Source organism: Pan troglodytes, chromosome 14, assembly GCF_028858775.2.
Source record: "Pan troglodytes isolate AG18354 chromosome 14, NHGRI_mPanTro3-v2.0_pri, whole genome shotgun sequence".
NCBI classification, from domain to species: Eukaryota; Metazoa; Chordata; class Mammalia; order Primates; family Hominidae; genus Pan; species Pan troglodytes.
In genome coordinates this window covers 42,322,372-42,346,763 of record NC_072412.2, presented here as the reverse complement: position 1 = coordinate 42,346,763, position 24,392 = coordinate 42,322,372, and the positions used below count along the sequence as shown (strand labels likewise).

The following is a 24,392-nucleotide window of genomic DNA, read 5'->3' as shown; positions in this document are numbered from 1 at the left end:
CCTTGACTATATTTCTTTTCAGAATAATGTTGCCATATTGGGATATAGTATATCATGATTAATAACTCCAGTGGATTATGGGAATGCCACGAAGCATCTGTCTTTCACACCAGTCCCTCCCAGGGGCACATTCAAGCAAAGGAAATGGTCTCTAAAATCTTGTCTGATGAAACAGTTCTCCTCAGCCCCTAGCCCAACAGGCCAAGGTCATGACTTTCCCCGTCTCAGGCACTGGCTGCCTGATAATTGTGCACCTAGTGAAATTTAACACTCAGAGGATCCTTTTTTAAATATTTCCTCCTCTAAATTTAGACAACATTATTTTCATTAATTATCATAAAATGGAATGAATAATGGCCAAGAAAGAAATGCAGACTAAAATTTTTTTCTTTTGAACTTCATGTATATTTATGCCAGTAAGAAAATTAAATAGTGTGATAAAAGGAAAAAATTGCAACTATCTATTCAATAGTTTTCTTTACTTTACCTAACAGTTTGAACTTTGATTCCTGATTATAGTTCACATATTGCTGTATATAAATAATTGTCCAGTAAATCATAAGTATTAATAAAACCAAATGCAAAGGGCACAATTTAGGCAAGTATTGTGTCTCTGATGTAACATTTTCTTGATTTGTCTTTTAGTTTTAAAGCAAGCAATCTATAAAGAAAATTTTCAATTTTAAAAATACTGAAACGTAAACATATTTCACATATGAACTAAAATTTTCACTTGCCAACTAAAAATGTTTCATTGTTTTAAATTTTAAACATAAAAATTCTCAGAGTGGTCCTGTGGGATGAATGGAAGTAGCTCAAGTTCTAGTTCATCGTCTTTGCAAAACTGTGCTGTCATTGTTTATTTTGAATCTAGTATAGAAATGCAGAATATATGTAGTGCTACAGGAGGCTGGACACACTATCCAAAGCAAGCTCAAATCAGAACAAATGTGTGCAGCTAAGTCATGTGTGAGAGAGAGCTGGGGCAGACTGTATAAAGCTAGAAATTTTCCAAATCAGTTGCCACATAAAATGTTTGTTAAAGGGTAAGCAACAGAATATGCTAATTTGAAGATTACATACATATTATTAAATCTTAACAGTAATGGCAACAATTAGAATTTAGATCAGCAAAAGATTGTTATGAGGAAGGAGAGTTTCATCAATGATTTTGCTTAGAATTGCTGGTGCATAGTGATGATAGATGGATACACCTTTAGTTTTATTATTGTTTTTACATTTTGTACAATTGTACCTGCTTAACTCCTACACCAAGGCAGGTAGCCCAGGCCCCGTCCTTGGTGCCCCGCCACTTGCTGCAGACTTAGGCCCTCAAATCTGCATCTCAGATGGCTTCCTGTGTTTTCTCAACCTCTCTGTGCCTCCAGAGGTCCTAAAAAAAACTCACTCCTCCCTTTGGAAATTTTTCATGGCTCAAAGATTCTTGGATTTTTTTCCTTTTCTCTGCAGCAGAGGAAATCCCACTGCATTCCAGGCCAGCCCTGGGGAACCTGGAAACATTTCAGCTCTAAGTCATTGTTCTCTGGAGTTCCTCCATGCCCTCTTTTCCCCTAGCGAACACACAGCCTGTGCCCTCCCTTCACCCTTGCCCTGGGAGACATTGCTCAGATGTACGCACACAGTGTGCATCCTTCAGCTCATGCCTTCCTCGGTCCACAGGAATCCTTGCCAGGTCAGGGTGCAGCAGGATCCTTCATGCCTCAGGCACCCCCATGAGAAGCCAGACCCTTGGAAACACTTACTTGAGCTTTCTCACTCCTCTCCATAGCTGTCCCAGGCTCCCAGAGTAATGATAGGCATGACCCCAGGGTTCATTATCTTGACCTCTCAGAGATCAACCCAGGCAGGCCTGCACCTCGGCTGTGCGGTCTAGCTGACATTAGGATCTTAACAGCAGGGTCAGGGAACAGGGCCATGCTCCCACCATCTCTCAGCTATAAATGAAGCCTGATCTCATCATGAATGAGAGATTGCCTTCTGCCTAGCAATGAGAATGGCATTTAAAATTCAATATCAGAAAAGATATTGACAAGATTAAAGGCCTAGAGGAATTGATTTATGAGGAAAGACCCAAGGAATTAAATATGTATAGCCTAGTGTAATAGGATATTAGGCTCTGAACACAATTTCATTTCCATGATCCAGCATTCCTGTTATCAGTCGTCTGAATGGTGGAGTTCTCTCCAAGAGACGTTTCTCCCCCAGGGGTCACCATGCCTGAGGCAGGGAGGGGGCACCAGGGTTAATACACTGGCCATAGGCTTGGATACCCTCATACCTTAGTGTAAATTGAGTGCAGTTTCATCCCCAGGTGGAAGCAGATGACGTTTTAAACTAGAATAGATCTTGAGTAGTCTTACAAGCCCATGTAACAAGAAAATTCAAGCTAGTTCAATTCTTTTTTTCCCAAGGAGAAAAGTGAGCATTGTAGATACCAGGTGGCAAATGATTGTCCTTCCCCAGAGACAGGTTCTCTCCTTTGTCAGAAATCCTGTTAGATGTGTTTGCCTTTAGGCAAAGCCTTGCTCTTAGGTTGTGATAATGTTCACTTGAATTTTTAAATCTCAAACTTTCTCTAACAATCAGGGATTAGCTCAGGATTCAGTGTCAGATGGAAAACAAGCATAGGTAGACCTCATCAGCGGGACCTAAGGCTGACATTCCTAAAGAGTTCTGAAGTCAGTGAGAACCAAAACTTGATGGAGCAGTGGATGGTCTGGAGAGTCCTGGGGAGACCTGAAGACACAGTAAGCTGTGGGGCGGTGGGATGTAACAGGATCCCACCAAGAGAAAGGGGATTAAGGGGTGTATACTTCCATCTCAAGCTCTACAGTAGGACAAGGATCTGGCAGAGCTGGTCACAGGTGGAGTTCAGATTGCAGGCCAAAATACTGGGAAAAATCAGGTTGGCAACAGGGTACAGAGGCAGGATGGGTCAGGACACTCATGGGTATTGCCACGTAGAGCAAATGTTAAAAGGACTGCTGGGATGAGACCATCAGACGCAGTCACACCCACCATCGCCTTTGGTGAGAATTCCCTTTGGAAACCTCTGGGGCTCATTTCCTTAGGTGATACTCTACTAGCCTTAAAGGATTATCCCACTGAGTAGGACGTCTGATTTATAGCAAAGTTACAGAGATGGAACAACAGTTATTAAAACTGAACCAAAAGAGTAAAAAATACATTGAATTTAAATTGATAACATTCTATGGGTTCAAATATTTCCAGATTATCGTGAATATTCAGTGGCTCATTTCCAATAAGTGGAACAAGTTATGATTCAAGATGGATCCCCTGAGCTCATTCTCCTGACCCCTAAACTGATCCCCAGAAATCTGGATTCCTATGGAAACCATACTAGTTATAGCCATTGTAAGAGTACTTTGTATTGTCCTGACTTAGTTATCATGTACATGTAAGAATTTTTGTGACCCAGCATCTAGAGGAGAGGCTATTTACTGTTGTTTCCTCTGTATCTTTCACATTGCCCAGCCCAGTACCATGCACACAGCAGGAGCTCAGTGTTGACTAAAGGAATGAATGAATAAATATTAGCAGATTGTTTTAGAACTAAACAAAGAGCCAAGCACTGGGGAAATCCTGAAACAGAAGAAGAAAAGAAATTGTGTGTATGTGTGTGTGTGTGTGTGTGTGTGTGTTGGTGTCAGTCACTGTCTATATCTATCTACCTTGTGTTAGTTTACCTGACCCACCACCAACCTAAATTTAGAAAGGGTATTTACTCCTCCATCCCACAGAAGTTCTCCTAACCCCACACTATCCTGCCAAAGATTCCTGAATTAATCACAATCCTGTGAATTTCAGCTTACAACAAGATGTGGCTGATGTATTTCATATAGGGTATTTGCACTGTCATCTATGACTTTCATGGAACCAAACTTACATAGTCTGTTAACTATATAAAAACTTCACCTTGGTAACAAAATTATACAATTTAAGAAAAAAGACAAGGAAGGGGTTGTTGTTCTTAAAGGGACGTCAAATTTGCCACACCGCTCACAGAAGTATACACAAAAGCATGTCTCTAACAAGCCTGGCTCCTAAGTGGAAATGATGAATGTTTAGATAGAAGTCGTTGCTAGGAGGATTTTTAAGTTTGGCATGTTCTGATTTCCATTCCAAATTCACAGTGCAGTGTGATTGCCAGGATAGAAACCACGGGTTGAGGTAGGAAAATTGAACTGTGCAAGTGGTAGGTGTCTCCCAGACAGCATGACCTTGGATACATGACTTAATCTCTATGTGCCCATGATTCTCCCATCTGTAAAAATGGAAATGTGACCTCACTTATTCTAGGGCTCCAAATAACATTTGTAATGCTCTTTGAATTTGTCAGAAAGAAAGACCCATTACATACTGAAGTCTGCATCCCCAAAGAGCATTACAAATGATCCCATTAAATCAGTGGCCTGGAAATATCAAGATGTGTCAGGTACAGCATTTATTTACCTGCTTATGGTCCGCCCAAGTGTTTCCACTTGATTGGCATATGGATAATTGTCTAATTGGAACACAGTCCCTTGTAACCACCAAAGAATGTAATAGTGCATCTGTTTAATGCCACACTCTCAAATGTTAAAATTACGCTGCCATCAGCCAATCCAACCAAGAGACTCTTCTGATTAAGTTCTAGCTGCTTATGAACTTCTATAATTGAGGCACTTTAGTACTTAAAAATTCAAACTGGAAAGAATATTATAGAGACTCATAAATTTCAAGTGAAAAAGACCAGAAAGGCTGACTTAAATCATCTAGTTGTGAACTACCTCCGTTTTTATAGGACCTCTAGTCACATGAAGAGTGGCAGTTTTGAATCACCATTGTTTTGAATATATAAATATTAGTTTATGAGTTTATACCTTGAAAACAAAAGAGCACATTAACTTTGTAGAATGCAGAAAACAGTCTAGGAGTGATTTTATTTTTCTGATAATGGTGATTTTGTTCTTATTGTGGTGAAACTTGAAGAATAAATTACGTAATTATAAATTCATTGATTGGATTTCCTTAGCCTGTTGAGAAATATTTCTTTTCAGATTAAAAAGGATATCTGGAACTGCCAGGTAATGAAACAAAATGTCTTAAATGAAACTGCTGTTTTCCTCAAAAAGTTTTATGTATCCATATGTTTAGAACAATACATTAGTAGTTTATCATTCCTCAGGTGTTTTTGGGGGTCGTTTTTGTTTTTGTTGTTTTGGTGGGTTTTTTATTGTTTGTTGTTGGATCATGGTTTAATCCCATAGAAGTGGGGAAACAAGAGCAAACATTCATTTATCCCTTCATTTATTCATTTATTCATTCAGCAGCTATTATATATTAGAGGTAACCTAATCATTGACCTTAATATTGGTGAATGTAGTCTGGTTGGGAAGACAGATATGAAATGTGGTATACTGAATTAAGTGCTTTGGGAGCAAGAAGATAGATGAACTAACTTTGCTTCAGTGATTAGAGAATATTTTTTTGGAGCAAGAACCCAAGGCTACCGCATTTCGTAGTGTAGGTTCTGCCCTGGACAAGAGCAGCAGGCCAAAGGGGTAAGTGGGAATGAAATCAAGCCTCAAAGCCAGTGCCCAACCATATGCCTGGTAAGGGATTGTCTCTACCTAGAGAGGATGGGGCTCTTTTCAGTTTTACAAAGGCATCATCTGAGTTGATCTTGGGCCAAAAGCAACATTTGAGGTGGTGCTTAAAGAATGAGTAGGAATAAGCCAGGCAGAATTCTGAGTGGTAAACTTGTCATAAGTCATGGAAGCAGCTGGCATGTCTGGGGAAGGATGAGTTTAGTGGTTTAGATTTTATCTATAGGGGTTAGAGAATTAACAGTACTTTTAATCATGGGAGCACTTTAATTCATGGGAAGTCAACTCTCTCAGGAGTGTCGGGTAAATGGCAGGGGGAACAGGAAAAACCCAGAGGAGAGGAGATGGTAGCCTTTACTCTGACAGCAAGGATGGGATGGAGAAAAGGTCAAGGAACCGGCAAAGAGGTTGTGAAGGTGATGAAAGGGCCAGCGTTGACTTCAAGGTTTTAACTCTGGATACCAGGGGAAGACGTTTAGACTGGTTGGGGTGGGAAGGGTAGGTGTGCTAATGGGCACAGTTGTAAACACAGGAAGTGAAGGGTCTGGTAGGTGGTAAGAAAGAGGCAGAAGCTGTAAAGGCAGTGTTGTAAAGCACCAGCACATGTGATGTGTAGTTAAAGCCATGGGCGTGAATAGGATCCCCTGGAGAGAGCGTGTAGTGAGAAGAAAAGAACCTGGAATACTAGTTGGCAATTAGCAAGGCACTGGTGACTGTAGTGAGAACAGTTTGAGTAGAGTACTAGGGATTAAAGTCACATTATAGTAGACTGAAGATTAAATAAGCAAGATTAAATAAGCATTTCAGGATACAGTGGTTTTCATCCCCAGTTACACATTAGAATAATTACCTGTAAAGGTGTTTTAAAAATGGTCAGTGCCTGGGTCCCACCTCTCAATATTGAGTTAATTGGTCTTCTGTCAGGCCCAGAAATAAGTATTTTTTTGAAAATCTTCCCAGATAATGTTAATGGAGAGTCAGAATTAAGAACCACTGCTCTTGACTATTTTAAAAATTATAAATAAACCCCTATAGCTAGCAAGTATATAAGATGCTTAAAATCACAGGGAATCAAAGAAGTACAAAATTTTTCAAAGATGAAGAATCGTGGTGTTCTATTAAACTGGCAACAATTAGAAAGCCGAACAATGCTTTTAGTGTTATTATTCAGTAGAGCACAGCAGCTCTTACACACCACTGACAGGCAGGTAGACTGGCATAACCATCCCAGAGAGCAGCTTTGCCAAATTCACTCTTTTACCTAAGAGTTCCACCACTGGATATGCATCCCAGGGAAATCCTCCCACAGGGCCATAAGGGAACTTGCACTAGCATATTCCATTGCAGGCTTGTATACAGTGGGAAGAATTGGGGTAATCTGAATGGCCTTCACTGTGAGATTGGGTTGGGTAAAATGGGGTGGAAGCATGGATTAGATACATAAAATAGTAACGTGTATACCTATGTAACAAACCTACATGTTCTGCACATATATCCCAGAACTTAAAGTATAATAAAAAATAATAATAAATCAAGCTCAGTAAAATCTCAAGGGAATTTCAAAGTTTCCTTATGTATAGCACATTTTGGGAATAAAAGGGGAAAATCTATTAGATTTTTTAATAAATTCATTAACAACAAAATAGTAACATGGATGGATCTTAAAAACATAATGCTAATTTAAAACATAGCAAACAATAAGAAACATAATATCACATAAAAATACACACAAAACAATGACAATATATGTTTTGGAAAAACACATTGAAATAAAAATCTAGACACTACATCATTGACACATAAGAAGAAAAGGAAGCACTGATGAGAGGGAAGACATTTCATTTAAAAAGTGTGAATCCAAGAATGGATGAGATAAGAGGGAGGTTAAAAGAAGAAGAGTGGTCAAGAGAAAGGGGTGTATATGCACACACACGCTTTGTATGTGTGTGTGTGTGTGTGTGTGTGTTTTAATAGAAGGAAGAGTTGTAAGTGTGTGGATGAAATGAAGACTCCAATGCACTTCTCCCTCTTATTTATTCACAGTATTGGTAATAGCTGAGAGAAGTGTCCAAGTAGTATTCCTCTCTTTGTTCTTCCCCGATCTTAAATTCATTTGATTTTTTCTCATTACTAAAGCAGTATGTGTTACAGATATACCAGAAAACTGACAAGCAAAAAAGAAAGATACATGAACCCACCCACCCAGAGACAGCATCTAGATCCTTTCCTATGAATATGCTGCAAAGTTAAATTTTGTAACCTGAATGTATTTTTTGCTGAGCAGTGCTTTTTGAGCTTCTTCTGTGTCATTAGAAGATATTTGTGCAACTTCATCTTAAATGGCTGCATAGTGTCTGATGATACAGATACACCATTATTAATGTCCACCTCCCTTCTTCTGGACATCAGTTATTTTTGGTTTTGCCACCTCAAGTGCTGCAGTAAGCAAACATAAGCTACCTACCTTTGAAGACAACTTCCTATCTTTCATTTGGCTCATTTTTCAAAAGAGGTTTAAGGATTGGATTTGAAATCGTCTCATGAAGTAAAATTCACTCGGCATTACCCAAGTCAGGGCACCAGTTCCCTTTGGAACTGTTCTAGGGCCAGTCAGGAATGTGAATGAAGGAACAGAGCCATTCCCCACGGTCTGGACACAATGTAGGTGCTTGTCACTGTGCCAAAGTGCAAAATGGGCTCCTTGGTTTCTGTACTTTAACCAATGATGCACAATTAAATCCCACAAATTGTTAAGTGAGCGCATGTGGAATGTGTACATTACCTCACATGTGATTGATTATTCCATGGGCAGGTGGTGAAATAGGACACACTGAGCTTTTAGAAAATTGCAAGAAATCACTGTTTATGCTACAGGACCAAAGTAGGTTCTTACATTTATACCCAGTGCCACAGTAGTTAGCAGAACAAGCAAGCCCCAAGGAAAGCACAGTGTGTTTTTCTGAGTACTTCCTACCCTGCAAAATCCCCCCAAACCAGTAGTTTTGGAGATTTAATTTAATCCTTCCAGTTGGTAGGTTTAAGCCTGAGAAATCCAGTGCCAGTGTTTCTCCAGGCTTTGATGGTTAGGAACTGGCCAGGCAGCTCTGCAGCCAGCTTGTCAAGGCCCTGAAGAAGTAGCCTGGCTATTGGAGACAGGTCTCTTCATGGCAGGAATCCACTAACATTTCCAGATCATTAGTACAGCAATTGTTATGTACAGTAGCAGAAGAAATGCACTCTGTCTTTTCGAACCAGTCCTTTGTTGTCAAGAAGCTCTGAATAGTCAGAGCTGTTTCCAGGGCCTTTTTGCAGCTCTTGAATGTATTCTCCAGCCTATGTATATATTAACATATCACCATGTCCCAAAGAATTCGCACTGCGCAGCGCTGTGCTTTTGGCAGACAAGGAAAGCCTTCACATGAGTTACAGTTGATAGGGCAAGGGAAGCTCAGGGCTTACAAAAATCCATACAGTGGCCCTGCTTAAAAATAGCAGTGTAGGCCATAGCTTGATGTTTTGACAGTTTATATCAGCAGTTTTCTCAGCTGATATATTGATTGCAGTTTGGACTTCAGTCCTACTGATCTAATAAAACATCACCATCATAACAGAGAAAGTAAAAGGATCTTTTGTGGTCCCAGCCACTTGGCAAAGTAGCTTTATAGAGTTACTGTAAAGCTAGCTTTACTGTAATATGTGAAATGAAGCAATATTGGACAAGTTGACTATATTATAATTTTTTCATCTATGAATGTAATAGCACTATCCTATATAGTTTTACAAATAGGCATTTGCTCAAAGGAATATAATGATACCTTCACAAATATGAAAACAAGTTTTGTGCATCAGTATCACAAACAACCTAAAGTGTGTCAAAACTGCAATGCCCTTGATACTTAGTGCGGAAAACACACAAGGTCAACTGAGGTCTGAATTAAGCTTCAAGACTTGTAAACATCTTCTACTCATAGTTTTGAATGGGTATTGTGGATATTTTTAAATCACCTGACCTTCAATCCTACTTATGCTAAATATCCTTTAATTTCACAGCAATTGCTAACCATCCAGGAGGAGTTAAACAACAAAAAGTCAGAATTGGAACAAGCAAAGGAAGAGCAGTCCCATACACAAGCGTTACTAAAAGTCCTGCAGGAACAAGTAAGTGAATGAAACAGCTCTGATTTATGAATCAGTCCAAACACCCCATTGCATACCTCCCTCGTGCGTCACCCGTGCAAACATTTACTGAAAGTAATCTGCAGTACAATTAGTCTGAACCCTGTCAAACTTCCTAGCAGCTTTGCTATGCGGAATTTATAACCTCATTCCCAGCATCGCTATCCTCACTCCTGTACTTGTTTAGATTGCCCAAGCCTGCCAGTGTTGTGTGAAAGTTTCTTCCAGAAGACAATCAAATTTCGATAAAGTTTCAAAATACTGGCAATGAGGTATGTTTCAAAGTAAGCAGCTGGTTTCCTCTTAAGTCTAACAGTGAGGAAAATGAGTTCAGCATAACCCATGAGACTCCTGCAGACACATGAACAAGGACTGATTCATAGCAACATTTAAAAAATATCTTCCCTGTGCATCAGGGTACTTATCTAACCATGGTGAGCAACAGACCTTTTATATGAAGTTTGTAAACCTGATCATTTCATTCTGGCTTTCTTTGATACAAAAGTGTGGCCTGACATTGATAAGTGGATTGGAAAGTATTGTCTTACAGCAGGGTAAGATGGAACACTCGGCAGGCAGCAGAGTGAAATCTAAGCCCACTATCTACATGAGAGGAGCCAGGAGAGCTCTTGAAATGCCTTCCTATTTCTGGCCTTCACTTGCTGCCAACAATGTATGAATGGTAATTTGATGGAAAAAGTTGCATACAGTTACCCCAACCCTCTGTGAGTAATCAAATGCAGATTGTTTTAAATTTTTCATACACATTATGGTTTTATATTGTATAAATAACCTTACACTGTATACATAACTTCAAAGGTGACATTTGAGAAAATATAAAGTCAGCTCTGTGTCACTTTATGAGTGATTTTTTTTGATGGTTTGGGGTCCAGAAAATATCTTTTTAGTTATTTTCTCCCAAAGGTATGAGTGATTTGTGAGAGAAAAGTACAGATATTAGTTTATAAACCTTTATAGCTTTGGAAGAAAATGCTTTATAAAACTAATAATTATCTTTATATGATGAATATAGATTCAGTAACTTGTACTGAGGCTGACTCTGTATGATTTCAGATATAGTAGATTGAAATGAAAAATCTAGTTGACTGAATTCACAATGACCTGCAGTTGAGGAGACCTGAAATCACTGTGCTTTCCACTGTTATATTACGAAAAGACTCCCAGCAAAGTGGAACTGAGTTGGTCCAAATTTGCTCCAAATCAACCAGATATAGCTCTGAGCTTTTGTTGTTTTCTGCTCTCTCACCCCGATTTTTTTTCTTTTAGATAGCTTTGACTGGAGTGGGGAGGGGTGAATTTCTCTTTTCTCTAAATGACTCAAATCCTTTATTTTGAAGTCCAAACCCTAGTCATAAAAATAGATTCTGAGTTTTGCTGAAAGTATTGGTATATCTTGTTATGGCATGCATTTTTAAAGAGCAGAGCACACACAATTATGGGTGAAACATCACACTTCACTCTCCATTATTTTTAAAAAAAGAGAACGTGAAGAAGATTCGAAACAGCTAAAATCATTAAAGACCTAGAAAATACAATTGAGAAGGAAGAATTTTAAATCTGCAATATTAATTTCAATGGGATAGCTCTTTACAAGCACAGATACCAAGAATCTTTAAGCCTGACACCAAATGTTTTTGGGTGCTGGTGCTATTACCAAGCTGTTTGTCCAAGAGCCCCTCACCTGCTACCCCTTGGTGGTTCTTGCAAAAGGGGCCATGCAGGGTACAGGTTTCTTTCCATGTCCCTGTACCCACACACAGATGTGCACTGATGACACCTCTCACCTCCACTGACCACTGCCTTTGAGGCTTTCTTTGGATTTGTGTAGAGTAACTCCATGCGTAAACAGTTTCAGTGCCCACATAGATGTGGCCTAAACAAATGGACACATGCAGGGAAAGATACACCCTGCTCTGCAGATTTGGAATGTTGCTATTCACAGGATTGCCCCGTGCTGGGAATCCTGACAAGAAAGGATAGGTCCTGAGGGCAGACCTTTCCCACCCTCAGGCCCCAGCCCCTCCAGGGAAGGCCACGCTAACCCCTAAGCTCTCAGTCTTCCCATTTGCAAAGATGCAGCTTTTCTAGGTCCCTCCAGGCCCCACTGACTCCTGCCTTTCATCTCCTTTACAATGAGGATAGCTTCCTACCTCTGGAGCTTGTTCACAAACCTCAGTTTCATCAGACAGGATGTTCAGCCCTACCTGGGGGAGAGTAGCAGCTAAAGGAGAGAAGAACAGGGAGCAGAGAGAAGAACAAAGCAGCAGCTGTCCTGGAGCTGCAGCTCGAGGAAGGAGAGGGGTGGGCTGCAGCGGGGAGGGGTTTCCTCCACGGTTCTGGCAATGGAGCACAGCGGAGTAAACAATGCCAGGAGACAGGGAGTGAGGGGAGAATAAACAGGAGCAGAAAAAGCGAGAGCAGAATTAGAGGACATCATGGAATGGGAAGAATGGAGTTTATTTAAAAGAGAGGAGAGCAACTGGCACATTTATGTTGGTAAACACGTAAAGGTGGAACAGACATTCACAAAATAGTCCTTTACTTCTGCTGAAAAAGAACAAGACCTTCTGAGCTAACCCCACTCGAACTCATGGGAGCACAAGCTACAGGACCTAAGGTGGGATGAGTAGAGAGGTTGATGAAGATGAGGGATACCTACAATAAGAAACCCTCAGCTAGGAAAAGAGTGAGGGGATTTTAAAAAGTCCTTTTGTGTCCTGTGATAATAGACAGTATTCCTATCACTGTGGCACACCTCTGCCTTGTCATATATGCCACACATCGCCCATGCTCCCCTGTGTCTGTCGTGTGTAGAACCATCAATGATGTTGCCCTAGAGAACAGTGGGCAGACTTTTTTCTTAAGTGGGAGTGATGTGGAAATGAGCCAAAGAGCCTTTGGTCCATAATCAACTACCCGATCCTCAATTTCTTCATGTTACCATTCCTTTGGCAAAACCCCTTCTTTGGCATGGAGTGGGTAGGGCTTTTTTTTGCTGGGAGTTTAAGACTGGCCTTAAAAAACTAAAGAAGCTTTCATTTTAATATGCACAAGTAGCCAGAAGGAACCAATGTTATGAATCAAACACATTGGTGGTATATGTGCATTGATTTTCTTTCAAATCTTAAGTATTTTTTCCTACCATGAATACTTTGTATTAGGTTTAAAAAAGATAATGGAGGAGATGCTGCTTTCCTAAGTCAGGAAAAAATACTGGCAAAACAGTTGCAAGCCAGCTCACCCTCTTCCTTTGCCGTCTGATTCTAAATGTCTGTTTTGCGTCAGGATAGGATAAAATGACAATTAAAGGTTTCCTGAAACCTCCTTATAACTGATTACTCCTAAGCCTCTGAGAAAGAGAAATGTTTTCAAATGTTCACTGCTAAAAATCTCATTAGAGAAATATCATTTCTTCTAATGCCTCAGCGGCCAAGGAGATGTCATCCAAACTCTTTCTCTACCAAAGAAGCAACCATCTTTAGTCCTCCAGAGATGTCAGTCATTCAAATATATTCTCAAGGAGGACCTGTCTGGTAGCACAGTAGCATGTTAAAAGCAGCTGAAAATGCATCATTCACGAATAATCGTTAATATAACATCATTTTGCTGGTGGCAACTTGCAAACACTGCAGGGTTTAAATTAATAGCAATCCAACTAGGAAATGAAATCATTTATTATTCTTAAGAACCAATTTTATACATTTTATGCCTATGGAACTGCTTTCTAATCTTATTATTTAAAAAATAATGACCAAGACCCATTTATTCTTTTGCCAGGCATCAAACTTCATAAAATATTGGTCTCAAACTGGCTCCAATAAGGCTCATTAGAAATATGTGCTCCATCTGTTTTACCTCATTGGAAGTTTTATAAAATGCAACCTCAGATAAATCAGTTAACAAGATGATATACTTAAGAGATTTGCTTGCTTATTCATTTTTTTGTTTTGTGTTGTTTTTCCTTAAAATTTGCAGTTAAAAGGTACCAAGGAATTGGTCGAGACCAATGGCCACAGCCATGAGGATTCAAATGTAGGTACCACAAACCTGGTATTTGTTCTTCTTGCTTGATGTTGGTTGAACACATGGGGATGTAGCACTTTATCTACCACATAAAGGAAATCAGAAGCTCTGCCTGTCAGCAGCTTAAGATTAATATATGGGTTTGGCAAGAAAATGTGATTGACAGGCACTGCTATTGTCAGCCTAGTTTATCAAATGTCAATTTAGAAGTATGTGAGCTAATCCCCACCATCAAAAATTCTAATTTCAGTGAGTCTGTTTGAGCTCTTTGTATTTCCAAAACTATAACTGATGATATACTGGGAGGGAAATAGAAAGAGACCCGACAGGGTAATCAGTTGCGCATTGCATGTATATTCATTAAGTTTGCCTGCCAGCGAAGGTGGTACCTAAATGACTGACATGCTGAAAAGGTCTCAGAGAAAACCCCTTCTCTCAGAATAGCCCTTGAAATGTACTCCTTCTCTGTTCCTCACCCAGAACAGTAGCACAGTGCATCCATCTTCTTGATAGAGAATAATGTGTGATGGTACAAGATCCCAGTTACACCGTGACTTCCTCTCTTAGTGTTCCTTGAATATCCAATTGTCAAAAAGTAAACAAGTGTTCTTTTTGCCTTGAAAGTTCTTTAGTCTCAGATGGAATATTATACCCTGTAGATCATTGCCTCTCCATATGTTTGATGATTTTGTCTTTTTTAAATCTCTCTGATATCTGTATTTGATTATCCTCATCAAAGAAAATGCTTACTAAGCAGTTCTTTTCACTGAACACAGAATTAGACATGATAATGAATGCCTGATTACACTAGAGCTAGGAGAAATTATATATTTCTTGTTCACTCTTGTTTTAATTATATACAACAGAGAGCCTAATATCCAGAGTATCAAAAAAATCCCCCTTAATCATTATTGTTCCTACCCAGCAGATATTTAACATATGATGTTTATTGAGGACTTGTGTGCTCATAGTGCTCTGCTAAGTTCTAGGGGAACAGAAATGGGGGTTACAAAGAAATATAAGACTAGTTGTCTGCCCTCGGGGAACTTACAACTGAGTTAAGGAATTAAGAAACACATGACAAGATACAGGACATGATAAGTGTACAGGAAGTTGAGGCAGCTATGATGCGATGTAGTTTGAAATCCAGACTTTGCTGCTTATTAAATGTATCAGCCTGACAAGTTACTTAACCTCTCTGAGCTTCCTTTTTCTCACTTGTAAAAAGAATGGCAAAGCCTATCTCAAAAGCATGTCATAATATTGTAATGAGCTAAGGCCTGGGAAAACCTGAAGGTGTTACACGTATGGTTTCTTTGTGCTAGATAATCAAGAAAGGTTTCCTGGATCTGTGGGACTTGGGTTTGGTTTTGGGGAGTGAATAGGATTGAGAAAGTAGAAAGCCAAAGGAGGAAGCCATTCATACAGAGCTCCCCATAGGCAATGTTGTGAGACATAGTTTATCTTTCCACTCTCATATTCATGACCCCCATCCTTACCCTAAAACCCTTCTTCAGCACCCTGTCTTCCAGGGACACAAGGCTGCCACATTCTCAACCAAAACCTTCATATCCACTCCACACACGGCCAGTCCCTCTGTGGCTTCCAGGGAAGCTGCTGTCTGTTCCAATAAGCCAGACAAAGTGGCAGTAGGCCTCAATTTCCTAGTTTGTAAAATGGGGATGACTCCTACCTTGCCTTCCTTAAGGCTTATTGTGAGAAGCAAATGAGATAATGTATGTGGAAGTACTTGTAATTATGAGGTTCTAGCTAAGATGTTTTGATTATAAATTGATCTGCTGATTGAATTAGATGATACATGTATAGACAGGCCTAACACGGTATCTAGCCCATAGGCCCTTTTTGAAAAATTTTAAAAGTCATTTATTATTCAATGGAAAAAGTAAAGTGAGATAATCTTCGAGGTCTTTGTCCCTTCTACAGGAAAGTTTTCAGCTTTTTTAAGATACCTGTCTAGAGTCTATGACGTAGGCTTTGTTATCAACTCAAAGCAATGACTGTTGAGAGATGCGGTTCTGGCCCAGTAGGAAGGAAGAGCAGCACCTTGACCTAGGGGGTGGGGGAGATATCTGTGAAGTAACAGAGCCTGACAGTCCTTGCCAGTCACTGCAGGTGGCCACCTCCCTCCCTAGGCAGAGGGCTGGGCTAATCTTTACAATCACTGCCTGTTTTATCAGGGGTTTCCCAGTTGGTGGATTACTTACTTACCCTCTTTTCTGTCTGAACTTTGTCTCCTTTTGGAAGTTTCCCCAGTACCTCCACTAGGGTATGTGAAAGAAAAGAAATAATCATCAATTATTTTGCCCTCACATTAGGAGCACTGGCAACATATTTTGCAAATCTATTCTTAAATGTCTGAAATGAAGTCTACGTCTCATTTGAAGTTGCCACCAGCCTTGTGGTGGTCAAAAGAGACAAGGCCTTCAAACCCGACTGAGAGGGTTTGAATCCACTTTGATCACTGAGTAGCCATGTGACTGAGACAAATTATTTCTGAACTTCACCTTCCTCGTTTGTGTGTTAAATGAAACCATGTACATTAACACCAAGCCTAGAGTGCATACTCAACAAGTATTAATTCTCTCTTCGTGCATCAATAGTATTTAATATAGGCTGGGTGTGGAGGTTCATGTCTGTATTCCCAGCACTTTGGGAGGCCGAGGTGGGCGGATCTCTTGAGCCTAGGAGTTCAAGACCAGACTGGGCAACATGGCACACCTGTAGTACCAGCTGCTTGGGAGGCTGAAGCAGGAGGATCACTTGAGCCCAGGAGGCAGAGGTTGCAGTGAGCCGAGATCACACCACTGCACTCCAATGTAGGTGACAGAGCGAGACCCTGTCTCAACAAATAACAAAGTATTTAATATAGCAGACAGGACTTTTGGCAGGATGAATTTTAAGGCAGAACACAAGGTTTAAAGCCTCTGGCCCAAAGGCTATTGTCTGAGATAAATAAATTATTTTTCATTATAATTATTTATATCTGGGGGCAGGAATTTCATGCATTATCATTTATTAATAACAATTATACAGTGGACTGGTGCCAGCTTAGCTGGGTGTTCTTGTGAGAGCTGACAATTGTTTTTTTAAAACCACTATGTTTTATTATAAAAGTAAAAAACAAAAGTATGTTTGAAGCTTGCAAATTATAGAAAGAAAAGAATATGGGGGTAAGGAAAAAAAAATCTTGGTATCTCATTACTCAGAGATAACCACCATTAACGCTTTATTTTAGTTTTTTCCAGTCATGTATATGACCAGAGGGAAAAGCCCGTAAATAAATGAATAAATAAATACTATCATCTTATCTTCAGTTTTGTACCTTTTTGATTTTTCATTATATTATAAATATTTTTCTTGTCACCAAGTGTTCCTCAAAGACATGATTTTTAATGGCTGTATAATGTAGATGTGAAATAATTGAACCACACGCCTGTGTGTCAGGCATTTAACTTCTTGTTTTTGCTATTATAAATAATTCTGTAATTAACATATCCATAAATCTTGGTTGCATCTCATATTTGTTTCTGGGGGATTCTGTATATTAATAGCTGTGTGGTGGAGTCTGACAGGGAGCTTCAAACTTCTGGAATTGCCTGGCATTCAGAATGTTGATGCGGCTGCTGCACCCTTATAGTATCTATTAGTCGTCCTGAAGGAATCCACTGAAGGATACGTAGAGTCTTGTATTTCCTCATTTGTCTTAGTCTCAAGACTCATCTAGCTCATGGTCTGTTAGTATTACTTTTCTGTTGTTTTTATGTTCTACTGTGTACCACCAGGATCTGACCAACACATTGTCCAGCATGCTTGAGGTCTCAAAACAGATACACCCTTAAAAAGCCCAACCCTTGCCCCTTATCACAAGATCTTCTGCGAATGCATGCCCAGGAGAAGTTTTCTGAAAGCAGATTTAAAACTGTTAGGGCCAGAAACTGACGTCAACTGCAAAGGCCTTGTTCTCCAAGAGGACTTGTGCAGTTCACACTCATGCCTGCTGGTTGTTTTCTCTTTGTATTTGGAACTGGATATATTAACGACAGATAGGCAAGTCAACCATTTAAGTGTAACCAAATTTAAAACTAACCTTTATTCCAGTTTCCTTAAGGATTTCAGTTGTTTCAGAGCCAATTTTCTTTCCTGGAAAGCAAACCTATAAATTTTCTTTTCATCTCTGTCTCTGAGCTATCTCCACGTTCCTAGGACTGCTGAATAACGAACCTGGTCCCTGGTAATTATGTATAACAGATATCAACATCTTAAATTGTAAATATATATGTATATATATCATGTTCTTATCTTGCATCTTTTTTGATGACCTTCTTCCCAGCAGGATCGCCACCTATGATCCTTGCATGTGTGTGTCTGGTGGAGGGGAAGGATGAGGAGGGAGAACTGTAGGATCAGGTAGGAGGAATGAAATGCAGTGACAGCTTCAGCCAGCAATGTTTAAAACAATTTGATCTAAAAGCTTTCCATGAATTTTCTCTCCTCCTGTCCTTGTTTCTGTTACAGGAAAGTTGCTACCTCACATTCCTCTATTTGCTCAATTCACACTCCCACACTGGGGTTAAAGAAATCATTTGCAATTTGTAAAGAGGTTTAATTGGTGATGCTGAAGGTTGCCACTGTCAAACAGAACACCCTTCCCATTCACCAGTAAAACAAAAACACAAAAGAAAAAAGACTTTTCAGTTTTTCACGTCACCTCCTTAAGAAAGTAAATCCTCAGAGCTGTCTTTAAATATGTCAGAGTAAAGACATTAGGAGCGTATGGAAGAGATATGTGCAAAGAACATTCTTCAAGTTTAGTACAGCACAGCAGAAGGCTATCGTTAACCATGTATTTTAATGATGTATGTGAGGGAACCTCTGCATGTGCTGAGTCCTCTGCTCAGTTTCTGAATGTAGCTTCCACCCTTTAGGCAGGGAGGCGTGAGAGAGAATACATACTGATGTACCAAACAAGGCAAAAAAGAAAAAGACAACCCGTACGAAAGAATGGGACCATATCTTCTAAAGGTAAAAAACAACTCAGGCTGGATTCTTTCTTCCCAGAACTTGCTGCCTGGTCTTAGGGGCCCCGATCTTGAACTGGGAGAGGAGCAGACAAAGCAGAAAGGGACAAATATAAGGTTTCACACCTTCCTCACCCCAACCCACAGCTCTATCAAAAGGAAAATAAGGCTGGGCACGGTGGCTCACACCTGTAATCCCAGCACTTTGGGAGGCCGAGGTGGGTGGATCACGAGGTCAGGAGTTTAAGACTAGCCTGGCCAAGATGGTGAAACCCTGTCTCTACTAAAAATACAAAAATTAGCTGGGCATAGTGGCACATGCCTGTAAATCCCAGCTACTCGGGAGGCTGAGGTAGGAGAATTGCTTGAACTGGGACCCACGAGGCAGAGGTAGCAGTAAGCCGAGATCGCACCACTGCACTCCAGCCTGGGCTACAGCAAGACTCTGTCTCAAAGAAAAAAAAAAGGAAAATGAGCCCAGACCCACCAGGACTAAGCCCAGCAAACACTAGCTTGGGACCAAAGGTGTTGCAGCTCTTGCATCCTGCTCCATATGTTTCTCCTTCCAGCCTTCCTCCTTGCTGCCCTTGACCTGTACAGAGACCTCATTTGTGTCCCCACACAGCCTGACATCACTTTCTACTTGGTACACCCACAAACATTCATTGAGGGAGGCAGCAGAGTGTAGAGGTTAAGAACAGATCTGGACATGAAGCAGCCCAGTTTCAATCTGAGTGACCCTAAGCCATACACTGAACCCCTGCACTTCCATTTTGTTCACCTCCAAAATTAAGGTAATAACCATACCTACCTCATAGGGTACTGTGAGCCTTGCTTTGCAGTGCTGATGTGATCAGCATGTGTTAGACATTACTGTTACCCAGCCTTGGACACACTGGGCACTGGGCAAGGTTTTGGAGACCCAGTGATGAGTAATAAAGATGTGATTTCTGCCCCCACATGGAGCTGACTCCATGTCCTCATGCCTTTCACTTACCAAAACTTGCTAGTCCTGTTTCATTCCATCAGGACTCATTCTCTGCCTGTAGGTCAGTATCACAGTGGGAATGATGAGCTTGAGGTAATTTATTTGTATTTTTCCAGCAATCCTCTGGAGACGAGACCTTTTTTGGAAGGACTGGCTCCATGGTAGGCTTCGGAGGAGAGTCTAGTAGGAGTGGGGCACAATGAGTGGTACAGAGAACTTTACGGCCTCCAGAAAAGCTCAACTGGAAAATCAGGAGCCACTTTGTCTTCCCTTTAGAGAGGGATGGGCCCATATCTGTAGATGTCTGAGGTCACCTTTGCTCTGCAGATGCCTGAAGTCAAGAAGGTGGATTTTTCGTGGACTAATATTTCCTTTACCCTATTGAATATATTACCCTGTCCACATATTAAATGCTCATACCCAGAACTTGCTCTTCTCCCCCAGTTATAGCCCTGTAACATTATTGCTTTTCTCCTGCCAATGTTTCCTTCCCCACCTCTAACCCTACTCTCCCTCTACAACCCCTGCCCCTATGCAGCTGCCTTCTTCCAGCTGTTTCACCACATTTTCTGCTGTGAATTAACTGTATGTGCTGCAATTCACTGTGAAACCCATAGTTCCAACTGAAAAAATCCACACATGTCCCAACCCAGCACCCTTGAAAAGGTCAATGATTGCAAAGGGACCTTGTTAGGACACCCCCATCCCAGCATGTACAGAGCTCCAAGGAAGGATTAGAGAGGGAACTGCTGTCAAAAACAGACAGAAGCTGGCTCATGGTGAATGTTCTTGTATCCAGTCAAGGCTCAGAGAAGTTTCCTTCCCAGACACCTCAATGCCAGCTGACTATGTTTCCACTGCTGGAGGCTGGGGCTAGAAGTTTGTCCTTTTTATCAGGGCCAGAGTTGGTGGTACCTGCTTGGTCATTAGTGAATTTGGAGCATGTAACAGGATTAGCAAGTTTAATAAAGCTGACAGATTGAGTTTAGAGAAGTGAAAATACCTTCTTCCTCCAGGCCAGGTTAGAGAAAATCAGGCAAAGGAAACAAATTTCAGTGCTGTGTGAAATGGTCTGACATGGACATGGATACCTGTATAGATAAAACCAAGATCTGAACAAAAGTTATCCATTTTGGAGACAGAATGTCCTCCCCCAGAAAGGTTCATGATAATCCTACCAGAGATAAATGCAAAAGTAATTGTTTTGAATGGAGATTGGTAACTTTTATAGAGCCAATATACATACATATAAATATGCATAAATACTGTTATCCCTAAGTACCATTTTCTTTTTGTGGAAAATGTAGAAATGCAGAAAAAATAAAAAGATAACCATTTGCCATCTCACCACTCACAAATTAGTTTCCACTTCTTTGTATTTCCATTATCTTTGTTTATGTGCATGTATATACATTTTTATCAAATTTATAGCATATCATATGGACAATTTTACAACCTACATTTTTCTTTATCAATAATGAGCATTTGCCCATGTTATTAAATAGGTTTTTAAAATGTATTTTATCAGTGCATAATAGATGTACGTATTTTCAGGTACCTGTGATATTTTCATATATTCACATAATGTATAATGATCAAATCAGGACAATTGGATATCATTTGCCTAAACACTTTTCTTTATTCTATGAACACTCAAATTCTTCTCTTTTAGCTATGTTGAAATATACAATAGATTACTGTTAACTCTTGTCAACCTACTGAACTATCACACTCTATCCTATCTAAGTGTATTCTTGTACCCAATAATCAACCTCTCTTCATCCCTAACCCTAACCCTGCCTGGACTCTGGCAACCAATCTACTCTCTATCTTCATGAGATCCACTGTTTTAGCTCCCCCATACGAGTGAGAACACGTGGTGTTTAACTTTCTATGTCTGGGTTATTTCACTTTATGTAATCACCTCCAGTTTCATTCACGTTGCTGCAAATGACAGGATTCCATTCTCTGTATGGCTAAATAGTATTCCATTGTGTGTGTATATATATACCACAGTTTCTTTATCCATTCATCTGACGATGGACACTAGGTTGATTCTTTATTTTGACTATTGTGAATAGTACTGCAATATATCAATATATCTCTTTGGTATATTGATTTTCTTTCTTTTGAATATATACCCAGTAATGGGATTGCTGGATCATATGGTAGCTCTATTTTTACTTTTCTGAAGAAACTCCATACTGTTTTCTACAACAGCTGTACTAATTTACATTCCCACTAACAGCGTACTAGGGTTCGCCTTTCTTCAAATCCTTACTGCCATCCATTATTTTTTGTCTTTTTGATAAAAGCCATTTTAACTGAGGTGAGATGACATCTCACTGTGGTTTTGATTTGCATTTCTCTGATGATTAGTGATGTTCATCTTTTTTTTTTCATATAACTGTTGGCCATTTGTATGTCCTCTTTTAAGAAATGTCTATTCAGATATTTTGCCTATTTTTAATCAGATTATTTGTCTTTTTGCTATTGAGTGCCTTATGTTTTAATTCCTTATATTACGGTTCTTAATCACTTGTCAGATGGAGAGTTTGCAAATATTTTCTCCCATTCTGTAGGTTGTCTCTTCAGTTTCTTGATTGTTTCCCTTGCTGTGCAAATACTTTTTAGCTTGATGTAATTCCATTTGTCTATTTTTGCTTCTGCTGCCTGTGCTTTTGAGGTTTTCCTCAAAAAATCTTTGCGTAGACCAGCGTCCTGGAGCATTTCCCCAATGTTTTCTTCTAGTAGTTTCATACTTTCTGGTCTTACATTTACGTATTTAATCCATTTTGACTTGATTTTCATACATGGTGAGAGAGAAGGGTCTAGTTTCATTCTTCTGCATACTGTTTTCCTAGCACCACTTATTGAAAAGACTGTCCTTTCCCCAATCTATGTTTTTGACACCTTTGTTGAAAATCAGTTGGCTATAAATGCATGGATTTATTTCTAGGTTCTCTACTCTTAACAGTCTTATGTGTTTGTTTTTATGCTAGTAGCATGCTGTTTTGGTTACTGTGGCTTCATAGTATTTTTCTGTTTCTATGAAGAATGTCACTGGTATCTTGATAGCGATTGCATTGAATCTGTAAATTGCTTCGGGTAGTATTGACCTTTTTAACAATATCACTTCTTCCGATCCATAGGCATGGAATATCTTTCCATTTTTTTGTGTAATCTTCAATTTCTTCATCAGTATTTCATAATTGTCTAGAGATCTTTTACTTCTTCACTTAAACTTATTCCTAGGCATTTTACATTTTTTTAGCTATTGTAAATGAGTTTTCTTGATTTCTTTTTCAGATTGTTTGCTGTTGGCATATATAAATACTACTGATTTCTGTACATTGATTTTGTATCCTGCGGCTTTACTGAATTCGTCAGTTCTACCAGTTTTTTGGCGGAGTCATTAGGGTTTTCTAAATATAAGATCATGTCATCTGTGAACAAGGCTAATTTGGCTTCTTCCATCCAATTTGGATGCTCTTTCTTTCACTTACCTAATTGCTCTGGCTAGGACTTCCAGTATTATGTTGAGTAAAAGTGGTAAAATGGGTATTCTCATCTTTTTCCAGATATTAGAGGAAAAACATTCCGTTTTTCCTTATCTTGTATGATGTTAACTGTGTTTGTCATATATGGTCTTTATTATTTTGATGTATGTTCCTTCTATACCTGGTCTGTTGAGAGTTTTTATCATGAAGAGATGTTGAATTTTCCCAAATGCTTTTTCACCATCTATGAAATCATCATATGGTTTCCATTCTTGGTTCTGTTAATGTGAGGTACCACTTTATTATTTGCATATGTTAAACCATCCTTGAATCTCTGGGATGATTCCCACTTGGTCATGGTGAATGGTCTTTTTAATTTGTTGCTGAATTAGGTTTGCTGGTATTTTGTTGAGGATTTTTTGCATCTATGTTTATCATGAATATTGGCCTGTGGTTTTTTTAATAGTTTCAATTGGATTACTATTTGTTCTTCTTTTTTAATACGTGGTAGAATTCAGCAGTGAAACCATCAGGTTCTGAACTTTTCTTTGTAAGAGACTTTTTATTACTGCTTCAATCTCATTACTTGTTACTTGTATGTTCAGATTTTCTATGTCTCCATGGTTCAATCTTGGTAGATTATATGTGTCCAGGAATGTATGCATTTCTTCTAGGTGTTCCGATTTGTTAGTATATAGTTATTCATAATAGACTCTAAGGATCATTTGTGTTTTCTGTGGTATCAGTTGTTTTGTGATTTTTAATGACTGCCTAATATTTCATGCCACAGATGTACTCTAATTTCTTTAATCAGTCCCTGCTGTGGGACTTTAAAATCTTATTTTTGTTCTCATGGATAATAAGCAGTGGATATTGACAATGTATTGGTTAATTCAGCTATCATTTAAAGCAATTTATAAATAGGGAAGCTTTTGTATTGATTGGAATTTAGGAACAGAGGAAGATTCACTAATTTTTTTTTAAATTAAAGCTAAGCCCCTACTTGGTAAATAAT

The 24,392-nt window shown here is 39.4% G+C and overlaps 1 protein-coding gene across 27 annotated transcripts in view; it reads left to right on the top strand.

Moving 5' to 3' along the window:
• ENOX1 (ecto-NOX disulfide-thiol exchanger 1) overlaps positions 1-24,392 on the top strand; it is a 584,882-nt gene that overhangs the window by 519,627 nt on the left and 40,863 nt on the right. For 24 of the 27 annotated variants that reach the window (XM_054665232.2, XM_003954252.6, XM_054665246.2 and 21 more), the window contains 2 exons: positions 9,681-9,788; positions 13,803-13,859. The exons of 1 other annotated variant lie outside the window; for it this stretch is intronic. In XM_054665232.2, coding sequence (XP_054521207.1) covers positions 9,681-9,788; positions 13,803-13,859 — 165 coding nt within the window. The remainder of the gene's footprint in view (positions 1-9,680; positions 9,789-13,802; positions 13,860-24,392) is intronic. 2 more of the 27 variants (XM_063792105.1, XM_054665250.2) reach the window with 1 other exon arrangement.